Source organism: Cryptomeria japonica, chromosome 3 (assembly GCF_030272615.1).
Source record: "Cryptomeria japonica chromosome 3, Sugi_1.0, whole genome shotgun sequence".
Classification (NCBI taxonomy): Eukaryota; Viridiplantae; Streptophyta; class Pinopsida; order Cupressales; family Cupressaceae; genus Cryptomeria; species Cryptomeria japonica.
Window position 1 is genome coordinate 424560723 of NC_081407.1, and position 21188 is coordinate 424581910.

The 21188-nt window shown below is 35.7% G+C and overlaps 1 protein-coding gene across 6 annotated transcripts in view; it reads right to left on the reverse strand.

Moving 5' to 3' along the window:
- The window catches only part of LOC131070435 (uncharacterized), a 44302-nt gene extending 24008 nt beyond the window's left edge, over positions 1 to 20294 (reverse strand). For 2 of the 6 annotated variants that reach the window (XM_058005961.2, XM_058005960.2), the window contains exons 1-4: positions 19736 to 20294; positions 19446 to 19643; positions 16087 to 16203; positions 15705 to 15854 (exon numbers count right to left, since the gene is read on the reverse strand). In XM_058005961.2, the coding sequence (XP_057861944.1) occupies positions 15705 to 15854; positions 16087 to 16203; positions 19446 to 19643; positions 19736 to 19915 (645 nt within the window). In that variant the 5' untranslated portion in view covers positions 19916 to 20294. The remainder of the gene's footprint in view (positions 1 to 15704; positions 15855 to 16086; positions 16204 to 19445; positions 19644 to 19735) is intronic. The other 4 variants (XM_058005962.2, XM_058005963.2, XM_058005964.2 and 1 more) reach the window with 4 other exon arrangements.
- Between the last annotated feature and the right edge of the window lie 894 nt (positions 20295 to 21188).

The following is a 21188-nucleotide window of genomic DNA, read 5'->3' on the forward strand; positions in this document are numbered from 1 at the left end:
TTTATGGTTTTTTGAAGGTTTTTGTTTGAATGTTTGACACTGCTAAATGGAATATAAATGCAATACATGAAAGAATAATGGATTGAAACAAAATTCAGAATTCTGATTTTTATTACCAGCAATTTACAAATTCAAAGAAATAACTATTTATGACATCCAAAGCCCAAAATTGGCCTACCAGGTAATCCCACGCTAGCCTGGATGAGCTTATTTATTGTTGGAAGTGGTGCATTGAGCAATACTAGAGCCTCCAAGTGCTATCAATTGCTCTAAAGTTATTTATTTGCCTCACTAATAATTATCAAACACTTTTATTGAAGAAATAATTAAAATCTGCTACAAGTTCTAACAGGCTCCTAGGAGAAATCACTGAATTTAACCTGAAATCCTCAAGGAATTGCTCAAAGCTGCCTCAGAAAGTCTGATAAAACCACTTTTTGCTGATTGCTACCCTTAACAATGAATTTCCTGTAGAATTCAAACCCTTGTTGCTGCTGATTTATTTTTCTAACCCTGCTTATGTCACCAAGAAGGCACGGCCAGCATAGGATGACCTCCTCGAGCTCAAAATTGTTATTTGCTTCCCTTAATTGACTCCAATGTCTGATCTCCTTGCTGTTGCAGGTCTGAGAATGCTGATTAAGATTGAATCTTGAAGCCCAAATGGAAATTCTGAGTGAATTTCCCTGAATTATGGCTTGGGGTTTTGTCCAAGCTTGCCTGGCATTGAAGAGTTTTCGTTCTCCAACACCTGTATGCTACAAATCTTATCACAGAGCTGCTATTCTTCAAATGAGAGATAAAAAATGATCAAAGAATGATGAAAAAATGACCTCCAAATACCTTTTTAAAATGCTCCAAACCCTAAGTCGTCACTTTTAGGGTTTCCATATTTTCAACTTATTATTTTTAATAAAATCTATGCCTTTCTTTAATAATTGACCCCTTAGGCATCATATTTTATTATTATAATGTTTTCCCCTTTTTATTACACCATTTTATGCCTCAAACACCTAAGAAAAAGGGGGCCAACTTATTATAAGTTATTTTTATTATAAAGTGATTATAATATCACTTTAATATAATTTATTTAAATCGATAACTTAGGAAATATTCCTTATTCAGAAAATGCAATTCGGGACTCAAATTTGAATTCCATCTGAAGCATTGTGGTCACCGATGCCACCTGAGTCTTGTAGGCTAACTAGCACTTCCTCCTAAAAAATAGGAACCTCACTCCAAACTCTAGAAACTGCTCAAAAGGCTCCTGCTCTACTCCGTGGTCCTAGGTGGTCATCCAGTCAACTGCAAGTTCTCCCTAAAAAATAGGAGACTTCCCTAAAAAGTAAGAACTATCGTATAAACGCTCGAAATAGTTCACAGAGCCCTTGCAAAGCTCTATGCCCCTCAAAATGAGTCCCCTAACCATTTTGCTGACCTACGGGGAACCAGATAATAGGCCAACCATGCTCATCTGCCTGTCTCCTAGAAAGGGAGCATTACAAAAAACGAGATTCAAGAATCTGATTAAAAATCAGAACAGAAACAGCCAGCACAAATATTGAGATGCTGAATAAACCTTGGCACGAACTTCGAGGCATGAATCCCAATGCACAAATTGCTGAAAACTCAAAAAATTTCTTGCAAACCCTAGATCACAAAAATAATCAGAAAAAAAAATGGCACAGCTCCCAAGGCAAAAAAATCTTGGCACAGAACCCAAGATGTGAAATTTTGGAACACCCTGAAAATTTTTCTGAAAAACCCAAAAAAATCTGCTAATATAAAGAATAATATGATTTTTTTGTAAATCCTGCAAGGTACAAAAGCCCTAACTACCGCGAAAATTTCAAGTACAATAAATAGGTCGGAATCTGTAAATCGTGCCCTAGCCGTGGGATATTTTTTGGACATAGAAAATCGCACCCTACCATCACGAGCAAAAACCAATTCAAAAAAAATCTGCAGGTCGAAAATAGAATAACCGGCAAAAATTGTTAAGTCTGACACAAAAAAATACAGAATTTTGACGAAGGTCGGCGTCGGATAATCGCGCTGGAAGCATGTAGACGTGAAAAAATAAATCGCGTCGCTCAAAACCCATCGTGTAGAAAAACGGAAGTGGAAGAAATCTTCATGAGCCTCTTCACGTGACCCTAGCCGAAAATCACACATAATAAACGTGTGCAGAGAGAAAACGCAAAAATAAACTCAAACCAGCACACAACAACAAGACCCTACAAAAATCCGCCCAGCACACAAAAAAGAATTCGCACACGATCTGCAAAAAAAAAAAAAAAAAACCACCCAGGAAATACACTGAACCGCGATTTTTAGAGGAAAAAGAACCCTCAAATCTGCAAATCACCCAAAATGAAGAAACTTTAAAAAAACTTTCTAAATTTTTACTGAAAAAACTTTCAAAATTTTTTAATTTCCAAGCTCTGATACCATGAAAAATAAATTCATGAATATACAATGTATATAAAGGAATTACAAGACAATGTTCTAAAAAGAACGAACTGTTAAACTAAAGCTTCAATGTGAAGCTAAAAAACTTAAAAGCTTAAAACTAAAAAGCTAACTATGCGTTCTAATAAAAGAAGCAATAGTTGAACTTAAAAGACTAAACGAACTAAAAAGCTAAATGACCATTAATAAAGAACTAAATATAACTGACTAAAATATAATTATTAATTAAATATACTAATATAGTCAACTCCTTTCAAAATCCGTTTTGAGAACTTTTGTTCAAGCATGGGAATCCTAGTATGAAAACCCTAGTGATTTTAGAGGGGGATATCATATAGAGGTCATACTTGAGCTTCATTGAACACAGATTCCAACCACATTGTATTGATCCATTTTACCATTGTTGTTGGTATGAGTTTGTTGTTGTAGTTAGTAGTTACTGATATTGTAGAACTATTTGAATGTGATGCAAACATTCATGTGATAAGACACAGCTCAAGATTTCATTTGTTGTTTGTTGTTCATTATAGTAAGAAGATCAAGAGTTATTACTGTTATTTCCTTTTCAAAATGTAATGATATTGCTGATACATAAATAGTAGTTTAAAATCTGAGTTATCTAATATCTGATTGAATGCTAGGGCCAATAGTACTGTTAATTAAATAAGTGTTTGTGGAGTGTTAAGAATCAGATTTCTATTACTATTATGGGCAGGGACATTATAGTGGTACCAAAGCTGGTGACCTTGCCAACCTGTGTATTCAGGGTTCAGCAGCTTTGCATGTTTCAGTTTTATGCAGTATAGTGGCAGAGCAACCAAATATCACTTGAGGGAGATCAAGAAACAAGGCCAATCTGCAAAGAGTGTAGAGTCTCAATCATCTGCTACAGAACCTGTTGTAAAGCATAACTGTAAGGCAAAAGGAGTAAGGCGAACAAATGCAAAGGACAACCCGAACGGTCAAGCCAAAAACAAGTTTGATATGATGGCACAGTTGCTCCACAAGGTGAGCAGTAATATGAATGTACCTAAACAGCCAATGGGTGAAGTAGTGTTTCTGAGGGTAAAAATTTGGATGCCACTCAAAGCAACACACAAAAGACTGTTCTTGTTTCAGTTGCAAGACCAATTCAACCTACCTTTCTGAATAAGGAGGTACATGCTCAAAAACCTGAAGTCCAAAACTCACCGTTTGATGATATTAAGGCTTGTCATGCAGAATACAACACTCTTCTTGAGGAGATCCAAAGTGAAATGGTGATCACCAATTATATGACCATGAAGAGGTCCCAGATGGTTATAGACCTGAGCCTAGGTTACAAGCCTTCAAAGGGATGTGCAACATGCTTTTGGGAGGTTGATACTCTGTCCATGTAACAGATCTAATAGATGCTTAGCCTGTGTGTGGGTAGAAAGGCTAGACATGTACCTATCCCTCAGACTGATGACTGAAGATGAAACAATCAAGTTTGCCATCTTGCATTTGCAGGGTACTGCACATGAGTGATGGTGCCACAGTCCAATCACACAGGGTCATAGATACACCACCTCATATGATGAATTCTGCAAACTTTTGATTAAGAGGTTTGATTGAAAGTATCTTAAAGTTTATTTCAAAGATTTGACTTGACTCAAACAATGTGGTTCAATGGAAAACTATGTACCCAAATTTCAGAAGTTGTCGGTTATGGTGCTAGACATTATAGAGAGAAGATTGACTATGCTCTTCATTGAAGGGTTCGCTAAATCTCTTAAGGGGTTGGTCAAGGCTTTTGAACCACCTACCCGACAAGAGGTAATCAAGTGGGCCTTGACACTTGACACTTCCATGCTAAAGAGTAAGTTCCAAACCAAAACCTTCTTTTAAAAGAAGCCCTTTCACAAAAAAGTACAACAAACCAAGAGTTTTCGATCAAGACCAAACATTAAGGCAAGAATGAATTGGGAAGGAAGAAGCAGTGTTTCAATTGCAAGGAACCATGGTCACCTCGACATAGATGTCTGGGAAAAGGACAAGCGCATTACATTGAGGTAAGGTCTAATGATGAATTGGAACATGAGGAACCCAAACCACAGAGTGAAGAAGAACCCAAACAGGAGATGGGAAAAGAAAATCAACCAAAAGGGGAAAAGGTCATCTCAAGAGGAACTCTTGCCATGCTCTCTGCTGCTCTGAGATACAATCCCATTCGAATCTATGAGGTCCTGCAAGGTCAAAGGGTGATTGTACTCATTGATATTGGTGCCATGCATAACTTCATTGATGAGGGACTGATGGCCAAACAAGGCCTTGAGACATAGGACTTCGACGGTTTCACCATCCAATGCAATAGGAAGATCTCCCAACTTAATCTTAATCTAGGAGGATACGATATGAAGGAGAACGTCTACGTCATCAACATAGGAGACATAGATATGATCCTATGCATCCAAACTCTTTAGGAGAGATTACATAAAACTTCTAGACCATGAAACTAAAGTTTTAATCAGAGGGAAAAGAAGTGGTACTACAAGTAATGACAAGTAAAGTGTGAAGGATTGTATTAGCCAAGATAATGGAGAGCATTTTCCATCATGGGCAAGCTGCATGGGTGTAATAAAGCCCATCAAAGGAAAGAAGGCATATCATGTGGATGTATAGAGCATCTTGGGCAAGCACAATAAAGTATTCAATAGCATTCCTCCAAGGATACAACCAAATAAAGGCTTGGAGCAGGTCATTGAATTGGAGGAAGGCACTAGGCTTGTCATCACTACCCCTTATCACCACCTGTTGATGTGTTTTTTATGCACATGCGAACACAAAATAAAATACCATAAGTATCTTATCCTCTCTTGAACAAAATCTCTCAAATGCTGAAGATTAGCTTAAGGATCACTTGAGAAGACTCCAAGGTTCATGAATGTAGGGTCACTACGTGTGGATAAGCTTTGTTGGTTGATGTGATTATGCTGGAATCACAAGGGGACTTACATTTGAATGCCTAAATGCTTGATTCGCTAGAACTTAGATCATCTGATGTTACAATATGGTGATGCTTTTGATCCTAAACTAGCTGGAGTTCAAAAAAAATGGCAAAAGATGAGGGGTTGAGAGAGTCTATTCTAAAGCCTAGAATATGAGAAGATGGATGAATGATTAGGTGGAATCCTACCGAGCGAGCTCTCACCATCAAACTGAACAATTTGACACAAGCTCAATGCAATCTTCTAAGGATAATTCAAAGATATTCAAATCAATACCATCAACATTGATCACCATTCAAGTTAATGCATAAGCAATGAATGTAGAACGATTCGAAGTTAAGCTCATATCATTCCAGTTGACCATACAAGGCACGCTTACAATCAATAAGAGGCTAGTAGTATGGACTAGGCAGATTCCACGTGAGTACATTCAACAAATTCCTCCATTCAATCTAATTTATTTATCATCTAACATGAAGATCCAACAAGAAACCATGCACATTGTAAAGAAACAACACACTTCACCATAACTTCAATGAAAATGGAGTTCATTTACAACTTAGGCAACAATTTCTTCCTTCTCCTCCTACTCTACTCTAATTGCTATTCTATTCTTCTATTGCTATTAACTATTAGCTAACTATTCACTATTAACCTTTAAAAATTAACAATCTGAGCTTTATAGAGAGCTCATTTACAATGAATGGCCAAGATTTTACAATGAAAACCCTAATTAGGGTTTGTTACAACAAACTTTCCTTAGCCAATGAGAAAATTACATCCAGTAAGTGTGGACCAATAAGTATCAGGGGTAGGTGCCTCGGAGTTTGTGCCATCACTGGTGAGTCAGGTTCATTGAATTGAGACGTGTTGATGTGGACCCTTCGGATTGGTGGAGGAATGACTGGGACGATGACTAGGATTCCACCTCAACTCACACTTTGTAGGCTTGATAGATCATCATCATGAAGATATTTCTTGATACTCAACATTATCCAGCTTGCTTAAAGGGATGATGATGATGAGAAGCAAACTTTGATTAACTCTTCTGAAACTATCTACTTCTTCAATCGTGCTCGATGTAGGCCTTTTAATGACTTTTGGTTGATCTTTCTTCGTTTCGACATACTTGTGAGTGATGCAACTGGTTAAATGTAGCTCCTCATTCTACTGACTTCGATTCTTGGATTCTCAAAGGGAATTCAAGATTGTAAAACATCCTTCCATCATGTAGGTTATCCTTCTTTGATGCTCTTGTGTTTGTTGATGAAGCTTCTTGAAGAGGTTCTCCTTGTATCTTGCTTCGCTTCCTGCAAAACAAACAAGCAAGTATCAAATACACTTGATATATAGGTTTAATAAGAGCATATAAAGAGAATTTGTCTTCCTGGAGGGACACTTGAAGTTGCTTTTCGCTCTTAGAGAGGAGCTCTTGAAGTTTACTCCACCCTTGATGTTTATGAAGTTGTCCTTGTTTTACTCTTCTTCATTTTCTTGAACTTCGCTTATATCCTTCAAATTGTGAAGTTTGCTCATGTAGGTCAAATCCTAATATTCACTCATGTGGGTGAGTTCATGAAGTTCACTCTTATACACCATTTTATGAAGTTCATTCATCCTCAAAATGTAAAACTCGCTCATATACCTTGGGTTATGAAGTTGAAATTTGCTCTTGAAGCTCTCTACATGAAGTTTGCTTATCTCATGAAGTTAAAATTCGCTTATGTAGCTTGATTCATGAAGTTGATATTCACTCATGAAGCCTTTGATGATGAAGGTCGCTCTAATTGGTGCGCACATGAAGTTTGTTTCTCTCATCTTGCTCATCAAGTTTGTTCTCCCTCTCTAACTTGTGAAATTCGCTCATGATCTCTAACTCACGAAGTTCATTTGTATGAAGTTTGCTTGTGTGAAGTTTGCTTGTGTGAAATTCGCTCCATTTCCTCAAAACATGAAGTTCGCTCCTAATCACTCAAACATGAAGTTCGCTGCAATACTCCAACTCATGAAGTTACAAAATCCGCTCCAATACTCCAACTCATGAAGTTGCAAAATCCGCTCCAAAACAGCAAGTCATGAAGTTGTAAATTTCGCTCAAAAACAGCAAGTCATGAAGTTGTAAATTTCGATCTAAGGGGTATGCACATGAAGTCTTATTTCCATTGCCTTGCTTGCTAGGCTTGCTGGTCTTTCCAAACATGAAATCCGCTCCAAACTCCTCAAACCTGAAGTTCGCTCCAATACCTCAAAACATGAAACTCACTTGAGATCATCTACTCATGAAGTTAGGAATTCGCTCCAAAAGGTGAAGTCATGAAGTATGAATTTCGCTCATCTACATGAAGTCATGAAGTAAGGATTTCGCTCCAAGGAGGCAAGTCATGAAGTAGGAATTTTGATGCAAATGGTGAACTCATGAAACTTGCTCTTGAATGTTTGATCATGAAGAAGGCAATTTCCCTCATTCTTCCATTTCCAACATGAAGAAGCTCACTCCAAATCTCCCAAGCATGAAATTCGCTCCAAAAGTCTCACTCATGAAGTTCGCTCCAAAGTAGCAACTTCTGAAGTTCATTCATGAACACTTGAACATGAAGTGTTTGTAAAATTCTTTCATCTCCTTATCTTCCATTTCGCTTGTGAAGCCTTGAAGGTGAAATTTGCTCCAATCTCCTCCTTCATGAAGTTCGCTCCAAACCTCTCACACCTGAAGTTCACTTCAAATCCTTGAAACCTAAAGTTCACTTCAAACTATGAAGTCATGAAGTTAAAACCTAACGAGGACTTAGAGATGAGGCGGATTACAAATGAGCTACTTCATTGCACAAGATTTCAATGCTTGGAATAATTCGTTCAATTGCTCAAACTCATACTAAACCAATTCTCAAGCAAAAAACTCAAGGAAAATTCACTCATCTATCACTCAACATGAAATGGGCAACTTCAATGAACTCCTTAACTAGGCTTTTAATCAACTGACATGGTATGCAAACCTTATAAACTCACTCATTTCATCCCTAAGAGGAGAGAGAGGCTAGACTAAGCAACTAGAACTCAAAAAAAAGGGGGGGTCCCCATTTTGATGGGGCGATGTGTGAAATGGTCACAACACCACCCTTGGAGACACAAGGAGGAAATTGAAAAGGCTATCAAGGAACTATTGGAAATGGGGCACATCAAATCCAACTCAAGTCCCTTTGCTTCCTCTATGGTTTTGGTTGAGAAAGATAACGCAATGAGGAGGTGCATTGACTATAGAGCATTGAATGTGAAGACTATCAAAAATTGGTACCCAATCCCCAAGATTGAAGAGTTGATAAATGAGCTTCATGGAGTTGTTTATTTTCAAAGATCTCAAATTGTGCTACCATCATATTAGAGTTCAAGAAGGGAATATTCACAGGACAGCCTTTTAGGGGCATTATAAGCATTATGAATTTCTAGTTATGCAATTTGATCTAACAAATGCTCTAGCAATCTTTCATTTTTGTATGAACCAAATTTTCTGCAAACAAATGAAAAAGTTCATTCTTGTATTCTTTGATGAAATTTTGATCTACAACAAAACGTGGGAGGAGCACCTACAGCACATTGATGAAGTGTTGGGAATATTGGAAGCACAAATGTTGTTTGCCAAGGAGTCAGAGTGTGAACTCACTATGACAAAGATCTTATATCTAGACCATATCATCAACACAAAGGAAGTGTAGGTGGACATGAGAAGATCGAAGTGATTTGGGATTGGCCTTCCCCGAAAACCTTGACACAACTACGAGGTTTATTCAGCCTTCACAACTACTACAGGCAACTTGTCAAGGGTTTCTCCCAACTAGCTACACCCTTAACTAACCTAACAAAGAAGGGAGATTTTGCGTGGATTGAGAATGCACAAGAAGCATTTGACAAACTAAAAGAGGTAATGAGCTTGTGTCCTATGTTAGCAATACCAAATTTCACTCATTTTTCACATTGGAATTCGATGCATCAAAAGGGATTGGATTCATGCACATACAAAACAAGCACCCAATTACCTTGGAGAATCAAAAGCTCACAAAGATGAAAGGTTGTTCCCCATCTATAATAAGGAAATGCTACCATCATGCACACATTGGTCAAAGGCAAGCAATACTTGATGGGTGGCTAATTTGTCATCAAAATTGATCTGAACAATTTGAGGTATTTCTCAATTAGAAGGATCTAAATGAGTGGCAACAAAAGTGGGTGAGCAAACTCCAAGCTTATGATTTTGATATTGAGTACATCAAAGAAGAGAAGCATTTTGTTATTGATGCACTATCCAAAAGGCCAAATTTGTGTTCTATCTTCTAGATCGAAAGAACATTCAAAATAAGAGACATGGTGTTTGTAAGATTGTATCCATACAAACAAACTTCTTTAAAGGCGAGTAGAATTGAGAAACTTGATTGTGTTTCTATGGGCTTTATAGAATTCAAAGAAGGATTGGTGAAGTTGCCTATGAGCTAGAGCTATCAAAGTGAAGTAAGATTCATAATGTGTTCCATGTATCTTGAGCCAAAAAAGGCAATTGGCAAACATATTGTACCATTAGAAGAGTTACTCTCAATTGATGAAGACGGCAAATTAGTTATGATTCTTGAAGCAACCATAAAATGTAAGGGAGATGAAGTTGAGGAACAAAAGCACCAAAGACTACCTAATTTGGTAAAAAGATCTCCTAATGGAGGATGCAACATGGGAAGGCCCATAGATTTTGGACCATCAGAACGTACAATTGCTTGAGCACAAGCAGTTTTGAGTAGGGCATACTTGTTAGGTTTTGTTCCCAATCAATCTAGGTCTGTACATATTAAATTTGTACATGTGTCTTCTTTGTTTTCGTCAGTTGTGTGTTTTTCCTTCCTAAGTATGTATTTTCTTTCAACTTTGCTCTTCCTGTCTTGTCACAATTTCGAATGTCTCCATCCCATCATGTGAATTGCTCAACCCTCGATTCCTTGCCCTTTGATTGAGTCTTGTGTATGGCCACCCCCCAGTCCCCAATATTTCTACTTATGTTTCCCTCCTCACTTCCCAATAGGTGCCGTATTGTTTCCAATAGTCTATTTTTTGAATCTTTCCTACCATGATCACTGTTCAAATTTGAAGTCACCAATGTTCTTGGTGACCAACCTATTCTATTTGTGAAGGGATATAAAAGAGCAATTGTTTTCATTCCAGTTCATCATCTACAATTAATGAATTCCTTTCAGAATCTACTTTGCGCACTTGTGTTCAAGCATAAGATCATAAGACGAAAAATCTAGTGATTTCAAAAGGTGATCTCATACAAAAGTCATATTTGAGCTTCAGTGCACCCAAATTACAGACGCATTGTATTGGTCCAATTTACCATTGCTCTTGGTATGAATTTGTTGTTGTAGTTATTGATAATGCAGAACCATTTGAATGTAATACAGCCATTAATGTAATAGGATAGAGCTTGAGAATTCATTTGTTGTTTGGTTTTCATTATTATTAGAAGATCAGAAGTTCTTTATTTCATTTTCAATTCAATATGCAATGATATTGCTGATGCATAAACAATGGTTTAAAATATGAGTTATCTAAGATCTGACTGAATGCTAGGGCCAGTAGTGTTGTTAATTAAACAATAAGTGTTTGTGGAAGGTTAAGAAACGGATTTCCATTATTGCTTTGGGTGGGGACATTACACCGACAAATATCATTGAAAATGAACTTACATAGACAAGGGCATACACTACTACCAAGACTGCCAAAAAGATTGCAACTCATTCAATAGTTGCATTGGTGCACAAATTACGATTATGATTCCTTTCTTCAGTCAAAAATGTAACAAGAAACACCAAGTTATTAACACACTACATGGCTGCCTCAAGATATTGGCATTGGCCTTTTAAAAATCTGCTGCCAAATACAGAAATGAACGAATGCAAAAAGAAAAACCCTCACAAAAAATATGTACAACCATTCTTAGGGCAATTTTTGAGTATTTTTTAGATTTGCCAGATTTCCATTTTTTTCTATAAAATTCAGCAAAACTGATTATTTAGGTTATTATTTCAGCTTATCCACTCAACGTGTATCAATATTCAAACAAAAACTTCGAGAAATGTGATCACATGCCACATTTCATACTAGGTGATAGGTTTTCCTTTGGAACCAACCTTAATCTACATTCTTATTGGACGAGTTTCGCACAAATTCTAGAACCCGAAACCATGCCAACAACGCATGAATCCAAATGCCCAATGGCTACTTGACATGTGGCCCTATGGCACAAATCCATAATACAAAGATCTCAAACTTGAATCAAATAGGCCGAGGGAAAATACTCCTTCCTGGTATGAAAACCTAAAATACTTGAGGTGTCCTATAAACAAACTTCTAAGACATCAAAATTGTAGATCCATGCCAAGTGAAGTCCTAGACAAGTCGTAAAATGAAAACATAACCAAGCCATTGCCACACAACTCAAAATGTTCAATAGGCCATAAAAAGTATGTAATGTCCCTTTCCACAAAGCAATGCAAAGGAACTTATTAGCCTATTTAATTCATGTAGGCTATAGTCGATAAAGAGGGAATTCATTAATTTAATTATTTAATGTTATCCAACAAAAGTTTATTCTATGGGTGATATTACTTAATTAGTTTAATAAGTTCAACAAAGCGACTTTAGTGGTTACTTATGAAAGAATTTAATAAGGACACTTTATTTCCCCAAGCTAAAGTTAAATATTAAAAAGTGCGGGAAAATTGAAATATATTCTAGAAGCTTCCCTGGAATGTTATAAACAAGCACTGAGAGGTTCATTTGAGGCATGCTTGGTTATTTTCTCATATTGATTTTTAAGAGCTTTTTGACGAGCTGGAATCCCTAGGAAGTAAACCCTAATGGATTGTCAATTTCAATAGTTGAACTATCTACCCCACTTGATGTTGGAGAGATCATTCAAGTCTCTCAAGAGTGCTTCAACAATTGATATCAAAATTTGTGAAGTATTCATAGAAGATGAATTTCAATTCAAATCTCAGGCAAGTTTTTGGGTAACTTACTCTTGGCTTTTATTTGGATCGCCAAATAGTGTAGGACATTCGAGTTTGAGGGAGATACATTGTTATTATTTACTTTATTTTTATTGCAACTATTGATATTTTGGACATCAAAGTTAAGAAAGTATAACATTTGAGAAGTCAAGCATTTTGGAAACCGTGGGTTATCTTTGTGTAATGTCCCTTCTTGGATTCTTCCTGATTTTTGCCCTAGAATAACAATCTCCAATTAAGTTTGAGAAGGTAATTCATTTACAAGCATAACTTTAATAAAATATTGTCAAATGTAATACATTATTTAAGATAATCCTCATTTAGGTCCTACAACAATATTCATAATCAATTAAAAGTAAGAACATATGATAACATCTAAGTTTACAAAGCATTAACACAAATACGAATACTTCATAAAAACATATACATATCATTTGTATTTAAATCCAAAATAGCATTAATAATTTTTCAAAAGCATATTCCTATAATAATCATATTAGGAATTCATTGGAAACGTTTGCAAACTGCAATCTCGAGGATGGTTGTCCTTGTATTGCAAGAGCATGGGTGGATCCTCGACCAACCATCTTGGGGTGGCGTACTTGAGAAGATCCTCAAGCCCAAGAGTATTCATACACATCCTGGCCCACAAGCTTTGCATCTAGGGGTGGTGTACTTGAAAGTCCCTCAAGCCTAGGAACACTCATTCACATCCCGGCCCACGAATCTAGCAAGATCTCATTCTACTCCACCCTTAATCCATCTTGGAGATGCTCCATCCTCCTTGATCAAGCCCAAGAGAACTCATGCACCTCCAACCCACGAGCTCTACATCTCAAGGTGGCGTGCTTGATAAGAGCATGAAGTTTGCATTCCTCACCAAGCCCTAATATTATCAAACAATGAGTCACCCTAATATTATCAAACAATGAGTCAAGGATATGACCTTTATCTCTAGTCCCAATTGTCTAACCACCATTTTTGCATTCTAATAGCTAGCCATTCTCCAACCCACTTGATGAAGAAGGCATGCTCTTTGTACTATGCTACAAAAGAGACTAGTCCATTTAAATTCAAAATCAAAGCTCTGCAACTTATTAGTTTTTTCTTTTGCACAGGGATTCGATTTGCTCCAGTAGCCACATCCACACCTTTAGGTACTTAGATGTTTCAGTGGCCTTAATTTTGTTTTCTCCTATTCGAGATGCTTCTTCTTCCCCAATATTGTCTTTCCTTCTACTCTTGTCAACCTACATGCTTTCTTCCCTACTATGAAAAAGAATTTCCTCCTCTCTAATCGGTATGTCTTTTGTACTTATTAAAGAAATGCTAGTGGCCATTTGCTTCATTTTGGCCGCTTGCTTGATTTTTTGACCACAAGCTGATTTTGTTTCTATATTCCTAAATTAGATTTCTAATTATTAATATATTTCGTATATAGAATTTAGCATATTTACAAAATTACAATATTTAGATTAAAATTTTAAACTTATTAATATTCTAATACTTTTAAACTTAACAAAATTATATATTATTTGTTGTTTTGTTTTTAATAATTTTAGTATATTTGTCGATGGGGTTGTGCTTAAATGGCTTACCCATAAGGTACTCGAGAAGGAGATTCATGTTCAACCCCCCAAAGTGACATTTATAGTTACAATTCCAACTGGTAGCTCTTGAACGTCAATAAATGGCTTCTTGGTTGAATATGTTTAAGGGCAGGAGGTCTCCCTCGTGACATCACCTGATGTGTGGCCAATCTAAATATAGCCTTCTCATTAAAAAAAAATGATTTTAAAAAATATAATAATAATAACTTTATATTTATCTTAAAATATTTGCAAATTTACGTTAGACGATTTTTATTTTTTTTTGAATTTTATCTTTTCCAAATAATCCAAATTCTATCTTTGCTGAACTCAAACATAAACCTTTTGTCTTAGGTTGAGATCATAAAACTGTCTCAGCCCAAAGAGTATCCATGGAACACTTGGGTGAAGAACTGCATGGACAATCTGGGTGATCGAAAGCTTGGTCCTGCTGATGACAATCTCCATTTTGTTCTCTCATCCTTCATTGTATTTACTTGTTTTATCCATTTGCTGCTGAAAGAAAAAAGTACTGGAAAAGAATTTAAATATGAACTGTTGCTACCATTTCGTTGCTTCTCCTATCATATATACTACCATTTTGTAACTATAAGATTCTATGCATCTCAACAACATTCACAGGTGGCACCATACGCCAGGGTTTGAGGGTGGAATTCTCGACATATTTTTTCCAATTTAGAAGTTTGATAGACTGTGAAATACAATATGAAGTCCATGAAAGATACTATTCTCGGCACTTGGTGTGAAGGTGGAAATAGTTTGAAGGTGAACAGTCAAAATATAAAACAATTTAATGAGTTTATATTCTTCTTTTTGTTCATATGCATAAGGTGTTAAGAGCAAGAGTTAGCAATTCAGTATTTAATAGAACGTCTTTTTTGTCAAGAGAAAAAAACTTGAAAATAAAGTTTTCTTTTTCTACCCTGAGGTGGATGGAGAGTAATAAGTAGTTTTGTGAGTATTTTTAAAAAGTGCCTAAGATTTGTTAAGTCTTCAGTTTGTTCAGGTACACTGCTAATGATGTCAAAGATTTCACAACTACTGACCAACTCAAATAAGTTAGATGGCACATACAATATAGAATGGAAACGAATGGTAAAAGAAGCTTCAGTTTTCAATGATTTGTGGAATCAATAGAGGATGAAAATGGACCCATTCTTCCTACTGGTGCTACTAAGAAGGCCATATTTGATTTATAAAATTATAAAGCATTTTCAATTAATCAATGTTCATGCACATCAGAGACATGTTCATATAAACTCCTAAAAAAATAATTGGATAAGTGTTCATCAAATGCTAAACACAGGGAAATATCTATGGTCAGATTTTTGTCAAACTTGTTTAAGCACTAGGATTCGGTCAAACTTTAAATTGTTCTTGTAAATATTCAAACACATTTGTCCTACGTACATAACAATATTTCCTTGTTATCGACAGTGAATGAACTTGTTTTGTTTCAAAAGCAATACATGGTAGAATAAAGAAAACTCAAGCTCAGTGGCTCTACCAGATATTCCATCAGGCTAAATATCAGTTTATCTCAAAATGGTTCTACATAATTGCAGGTAGATAAGTTCAAAGGATAGTTGCTGTTGGCATCATACCTTAGATAAAAGTTCTTGGCTCTCTGGTGACTGCTTCGTCAAACTTTGAGGTAAAATGACAGTTAATAAGTCTGGTTTCTCAGCTCTTAAAGCTCCCCGAATAACAGCTGCATTGGTTCCTGAAGCTCCTGAAGTATAGATGTGATTTTTCTGAAAATTTGGGTGGTAAGATGTTTGAAAGCTTTAAAAATATTATTTTTTAGAATAGGAGAAGCTCTGTAAAGAGATCCATATTAAAATAATAAAACAGTAATTTTTGAACTTCTAGATTGAAAAAGTTCTCTGGGATTGCAATTCAATTCAGGCACTGACCAACGACAGAACATCAATGTCAGAGACAAAATCAAAATGCAAAATTGATTATAACAGAAAGATAACATACCGTGATAACCATGGCATAGCTTAGAATCTCAATAAGTTGTTGATGCATATAACCCATATTTCTTGTCCCAAAGAAACCTATGGCCCTCGGTCCTTGTTGTTGAATGGCCAATAGCTCCTGTTCACATTACAATCAAGAAAATATTGAAATTCAAGTAGAAAGCTCAGTGCACACCGAATTCTTGACACTAAAAACAATTATAAATTCAGTTATGGTTCACCAAAAAACAAGGATAAGCTCAGAATGTAAGTATTTCAAACAATAGATTTCAATATCAACTGTAACACGATAAAAAGTAAAACAGAAACCAAAGATCATCTTCCAACTTAGCTCTATAGTTATAAATATTAGGCAAAAATGTAATTATCTATGGCTATTACCTCAAAAGTTGAGTTGTTTGAAATGGAAATCTCATAAGCTCTATAAAGGCCATTGCAGACAGCTAGTTATCTTGGAAGATAGATCATTTTGTATGTGGGTGTCCTGAGTTCTCTGAACCAGTTTCTGTCAAGAATGAAAAAATTGGCCCAAGGATCACAAAGCTAAAATTATTCTGAGAGTAGCTCGTGAGAGACATTGATAAAAATTTATTCTATTTATTGTACCATATTTTTTATGACTGTTTTAATTTTATTTATGCAAAAATGTCATTCAATGTGAAAACAAATCTAAGGTTGCTAAAGTCTTATGTTGCTCGCCTGTTTTTAAAGTGTCTATTAAATACTTTAAAAGATCCTACCAAAGTATATTTACATTTATCCTGCTGAACTTATTTTATGTTAGCTTACCCTAATTTACTAGCCAGTTTAAAATTAAGTTACATAGAATAAAGTAGAGAAATGACATGACAAATCCTTGTTAAACTAGAAAGGACATTAGGAAAAAAACTACTCAAATTTAGATTTGAGTCAACTCAACAAAGCCCCTTCACTGAATCCTTGGCAAAACGAATTGTTTCTTATATAATATCTTTATTTTAATTCAAAAAGCAATGCAAAATGACCTCCAGTGTGATTACTGATTATATAAGAAACAAAATGGCAGCAATTAAATGTCATTTACAGTGAGGTTGCAGATAGATACAGTTAAACTTTGAGGTCAATACCTAAGCTGCCTCATTTTATCTTTGGTGCTGAGCAATCTGACCACAAAGATTAGATTTCCTCAATAATACTTGAGTTAAAATTTGTATATTGTTTCTAAAGAGCAGATGAGAAAGATTATGGAATGCCTTCACCAGCTCTTCATGGAAATCTCTAGCATGAAACAGCTTTCATTTACAAATCCTTGAATCTAGTGTCATGCAGCATCTTCAATCCATAGAATTAAAATAACATGCCAGTTTTGGCTCTTTGTTCAATGCATCTTTTACAACTTTCTTCCCTACTTCCTATTTTTACCCGTTTTCCATGTGAAATCATTTGTCAATTTGTTTTCCCCAACATAGCGGTTAGAAGATATAGTAACTAAACCAATAAATAACTTATCATATTCATGTCTAAAATATCACTGGCGCATACATACATAACCTTTGTAGTGAGAAATGAAAAGCAATGTGCAATGTTTGGGGGCAGATAGTAAGTTGGGGAGTGCAACAAGTAGTTTATGGGTGAGAAATGGATTTTCAGAACTCTGAACAACTCTGTAACAGTAAGAAATTTGGTAAAAATATACACATAATATTTAAAATCCATTCAATCCACAGGAGCTGAATCTTTGAAGAACCTAAGAGAATTTGCAACCGAAACAAAATTTACCCCCAAAAACAACACATCTTCTAGTGCATTAACTTATTATAGTGTTTTGAGCACTCGCTAACTGCTAAATTTATACAATCACATATATTTTGTTTGCTTATTAAACAAAACACTCACCCAAAAGGGGAGTGCATTGTCAATGTTAGAATGATATAGGCTAAAACAATCAGCAAAAAATGGGTATCTATCCTGCCTCACTGGTGGACTCACCCAAAAGGGGAGTGCATTGTCAATGTTAGAATGATATAGGCTAAAACAATCAGCAAAAAATGGGTATCTATCCTGCCTCACTGGTGGACTCACCCAAAAGGGGAGTGCATTGTCAATGTTAGAATGATATAGGCTAAAACAATCAGCAAAAAATGGGTATCTATCCTGCCTCACTGGTGGTCTATGTACTGCAAGACAATTCACCCACATATTTAACACTGAATAGATGTATTAATATACTTTATTAATATACTTTACAATATATTTTGCATGCAACTATACCTTCGAACTCAGACTAATGCCTCTTCCAAAATAAAACTGGTTGAAATTTTTGAGGTGGCAGGTGTAATGGGGTTGATTAATTTGTGTAGGGGGTCGGTTTATGTTTGATTTTTATCAGGTTTGATAGGGAATAAGGGCTTCGTATCATGGATAAAAATAAGGTTTAGGGGATGGTCTCAGTATTGCTATGTGTGGGTATACACATTTTGTCTTGAAAGGGTGATGAATGCAGTAACAATCGGCCACGTAATTTGTTACCATCAAATTTAATCGATTAAATCCTAATTTTCTGAGTGCACACAATAAGATACGATTCGTTTTTTCCTATTCTTCTTTCAAATCGTCATCTTTATCAATGCAGATCTTTAAAATGCCTCCAGCATAGAAACATAAGCCAAGTAAATGATCTAGAATTCAATTGTAATTTAATGGGAACTTGGTTACTCAATCATGTATAAATATTGTGGATAAATTACAACTCATAAGTTGCATTGGCAATAACAGTAACTTCAAAAAAATACGATCCTAATCTACTTTGATTTTTTGAATCTAACAATAGTATCCGAATCTTTTAGAAAATGTACCAACTAATTAATACAACAATATCAATATTTCATTTTGCCGGGAACCCTTCCCAAATCAATCTAGCAGAATTGAGGCTATGCCGGCACAAGCGAGCCTTGAAAAGAAAAAATAGATTCAAGTGTGTTCGCCAAAAGCTGTAATTATTGTGTCTTCGGGTGTGGAGACAAATGTGAGCGTTTCTAGGTTTCGTACGAGGAAAGCTTCTTTGAATCTTAGTTGTTCAATTGATAAAATTATTTGCTTGCTTGAGTAATATCAGACACGGTTTTTAATTTGGAAAAAGGGGGAACAGAGAGACACTCGTAGAAAGGGAATCCCATACCCATCAGCAAGGTTGGTAATAACATCAAGTTCAACAACCATGTAACCCGACTTCAGTTGAGAATTTACCAACCAGATTAAAAAATATCAATTAAATCAAGCTCCATTTGTATGAAAGTAAAAAATTGGTGCAATCTCATGCCTTTCAATTCCCATGTACTGAATAATTCAATACTTCATCGGCAGTTGGGATTAGTAAAATACCTGCAAATAGTCCAAGTCTGGAATTGGTTTGTACTCGGGAACCAATACAGCCGTACCGGCACCACCTGTATCCGTCTCCTTAGGAATCTCTTCATCCAAGCCGACACTCCTTGACATTGTTGAGCCATCCTCTTCTCCTTTGGGTTTCTTCCATTGCATTGGCGCGCCCACTGGAGTAGAGTTCATAAAACACAGTCCCTGATAATAAGTCATCAGTGAAGACCTAGTATAAATCAAACAGTCGAAAATAAAACCATATGCCCAAAATTTACTATTACGAGAAATCTTACCTTATAAGGCTTGTGGGTGTTTATTGAAGAACCCTTCAGGAATAATGAAGGGGTGTTCTTAAGAGGGGGTATTAACCCAGATAAAGGAGGAGATGAGGATAAGGATGAGGATGAGGAGGGGCATGCTGTGCACAGACATGTAGTGATTTGAAGAGGGAGCAGCAGCCTAATGGATGTCATGCTGCCCCCTATGGAACCAAAAAAATTCACCCACAAATGTGTCTCTCTTTTTCAATCACACCCAAAAATTCAACTCTACTCTTGTTGCACACTCACAAACTAATCTCTCCTTTCACACCCTCAAATCCATAGATGGTCCTTCCATCTATATTTCCGGAATGCAAGAAAGTAGACAGCACAGAACCATACGAGATGAAATTGGGTGATGAAATTGGGTGGTGTTGCTGCCTTCATTAAAAATCACTAACCAGTTGTTTTTTGCCTTCTTGTTGTTAGTTATTTCTTAATATTATAATTTAATTATAACTCCGGAATACCTTTGGCGTGACATGGCCACCACAAGAAGGAAAAAAAAAACTTCAGTGTTCTCATTTTAGCGGAATGCATGATAATTTTTCTTACGTCTGCAGTCTAAATTATAAATCTCCTTGTTGGAATATTTGTTTTGAATATGGAGTATATTCACGAAAGGTACACCGAATCTCTTCTATACATGAATGCGAGGAAGATAAGACTATTCTCTTCCAATAGATACCTATTTTTGGCTTTGCTAGATGATATGGATTATTTTGGATTTTGTTAGATAATATGGCAGATTTTTGTAGCATTTGTTGTTAATTTTGTAATTAAATATTTTTTGTAGTTGGAGTTTTTATTTAATTTTTAATTGGGAGAAAAGAATAAATTGAAATCTTTCTTTGTTAAGAATTTCATTTAAAAATATCGTTTAAGAGAACTGTAAATTTTACTATCCATGGATCCACCAACTCCACGAATTGTTGTTCAAAAAGTCAAACAATGATTGCTGGACAAAATAAGCTAAACAATTACATAAGGACTTGCCTTAAGGGAAAGTCAATACGTAGGAATGGTAGGAAAGATCATGTAAAGTAGGAGACAACAATTTTGAAATATAGAGTTTAGCAAACTTTGGGATTAAGAGGGAATAGAAGCAAAATGAAAGCTTTGCAAGTGTGAAGAGAGGTGTACGTAATTATAATAATAATATTTAAGGTACATATAATAATATTAAAAAAAAAAAATGAAAGAAAGTGAGTTTGTAAGGTTGTAAAGGAGAATAAGAGGGAAGGAAGCTCTTTTTTATACTAATCGAAGCATAAGTAGGAGAGACAAAATAATTATGATTATGAGTACACATCTAAGGCATTTACTTGCAACAAGTTAGCATATAGTCAAGCCTCCTCTTGCTTTTTAGGTAAGTAGCAACTTGGAAATAAGACCAACATAAAAGCATGGTTTTTTCAAGAAAACA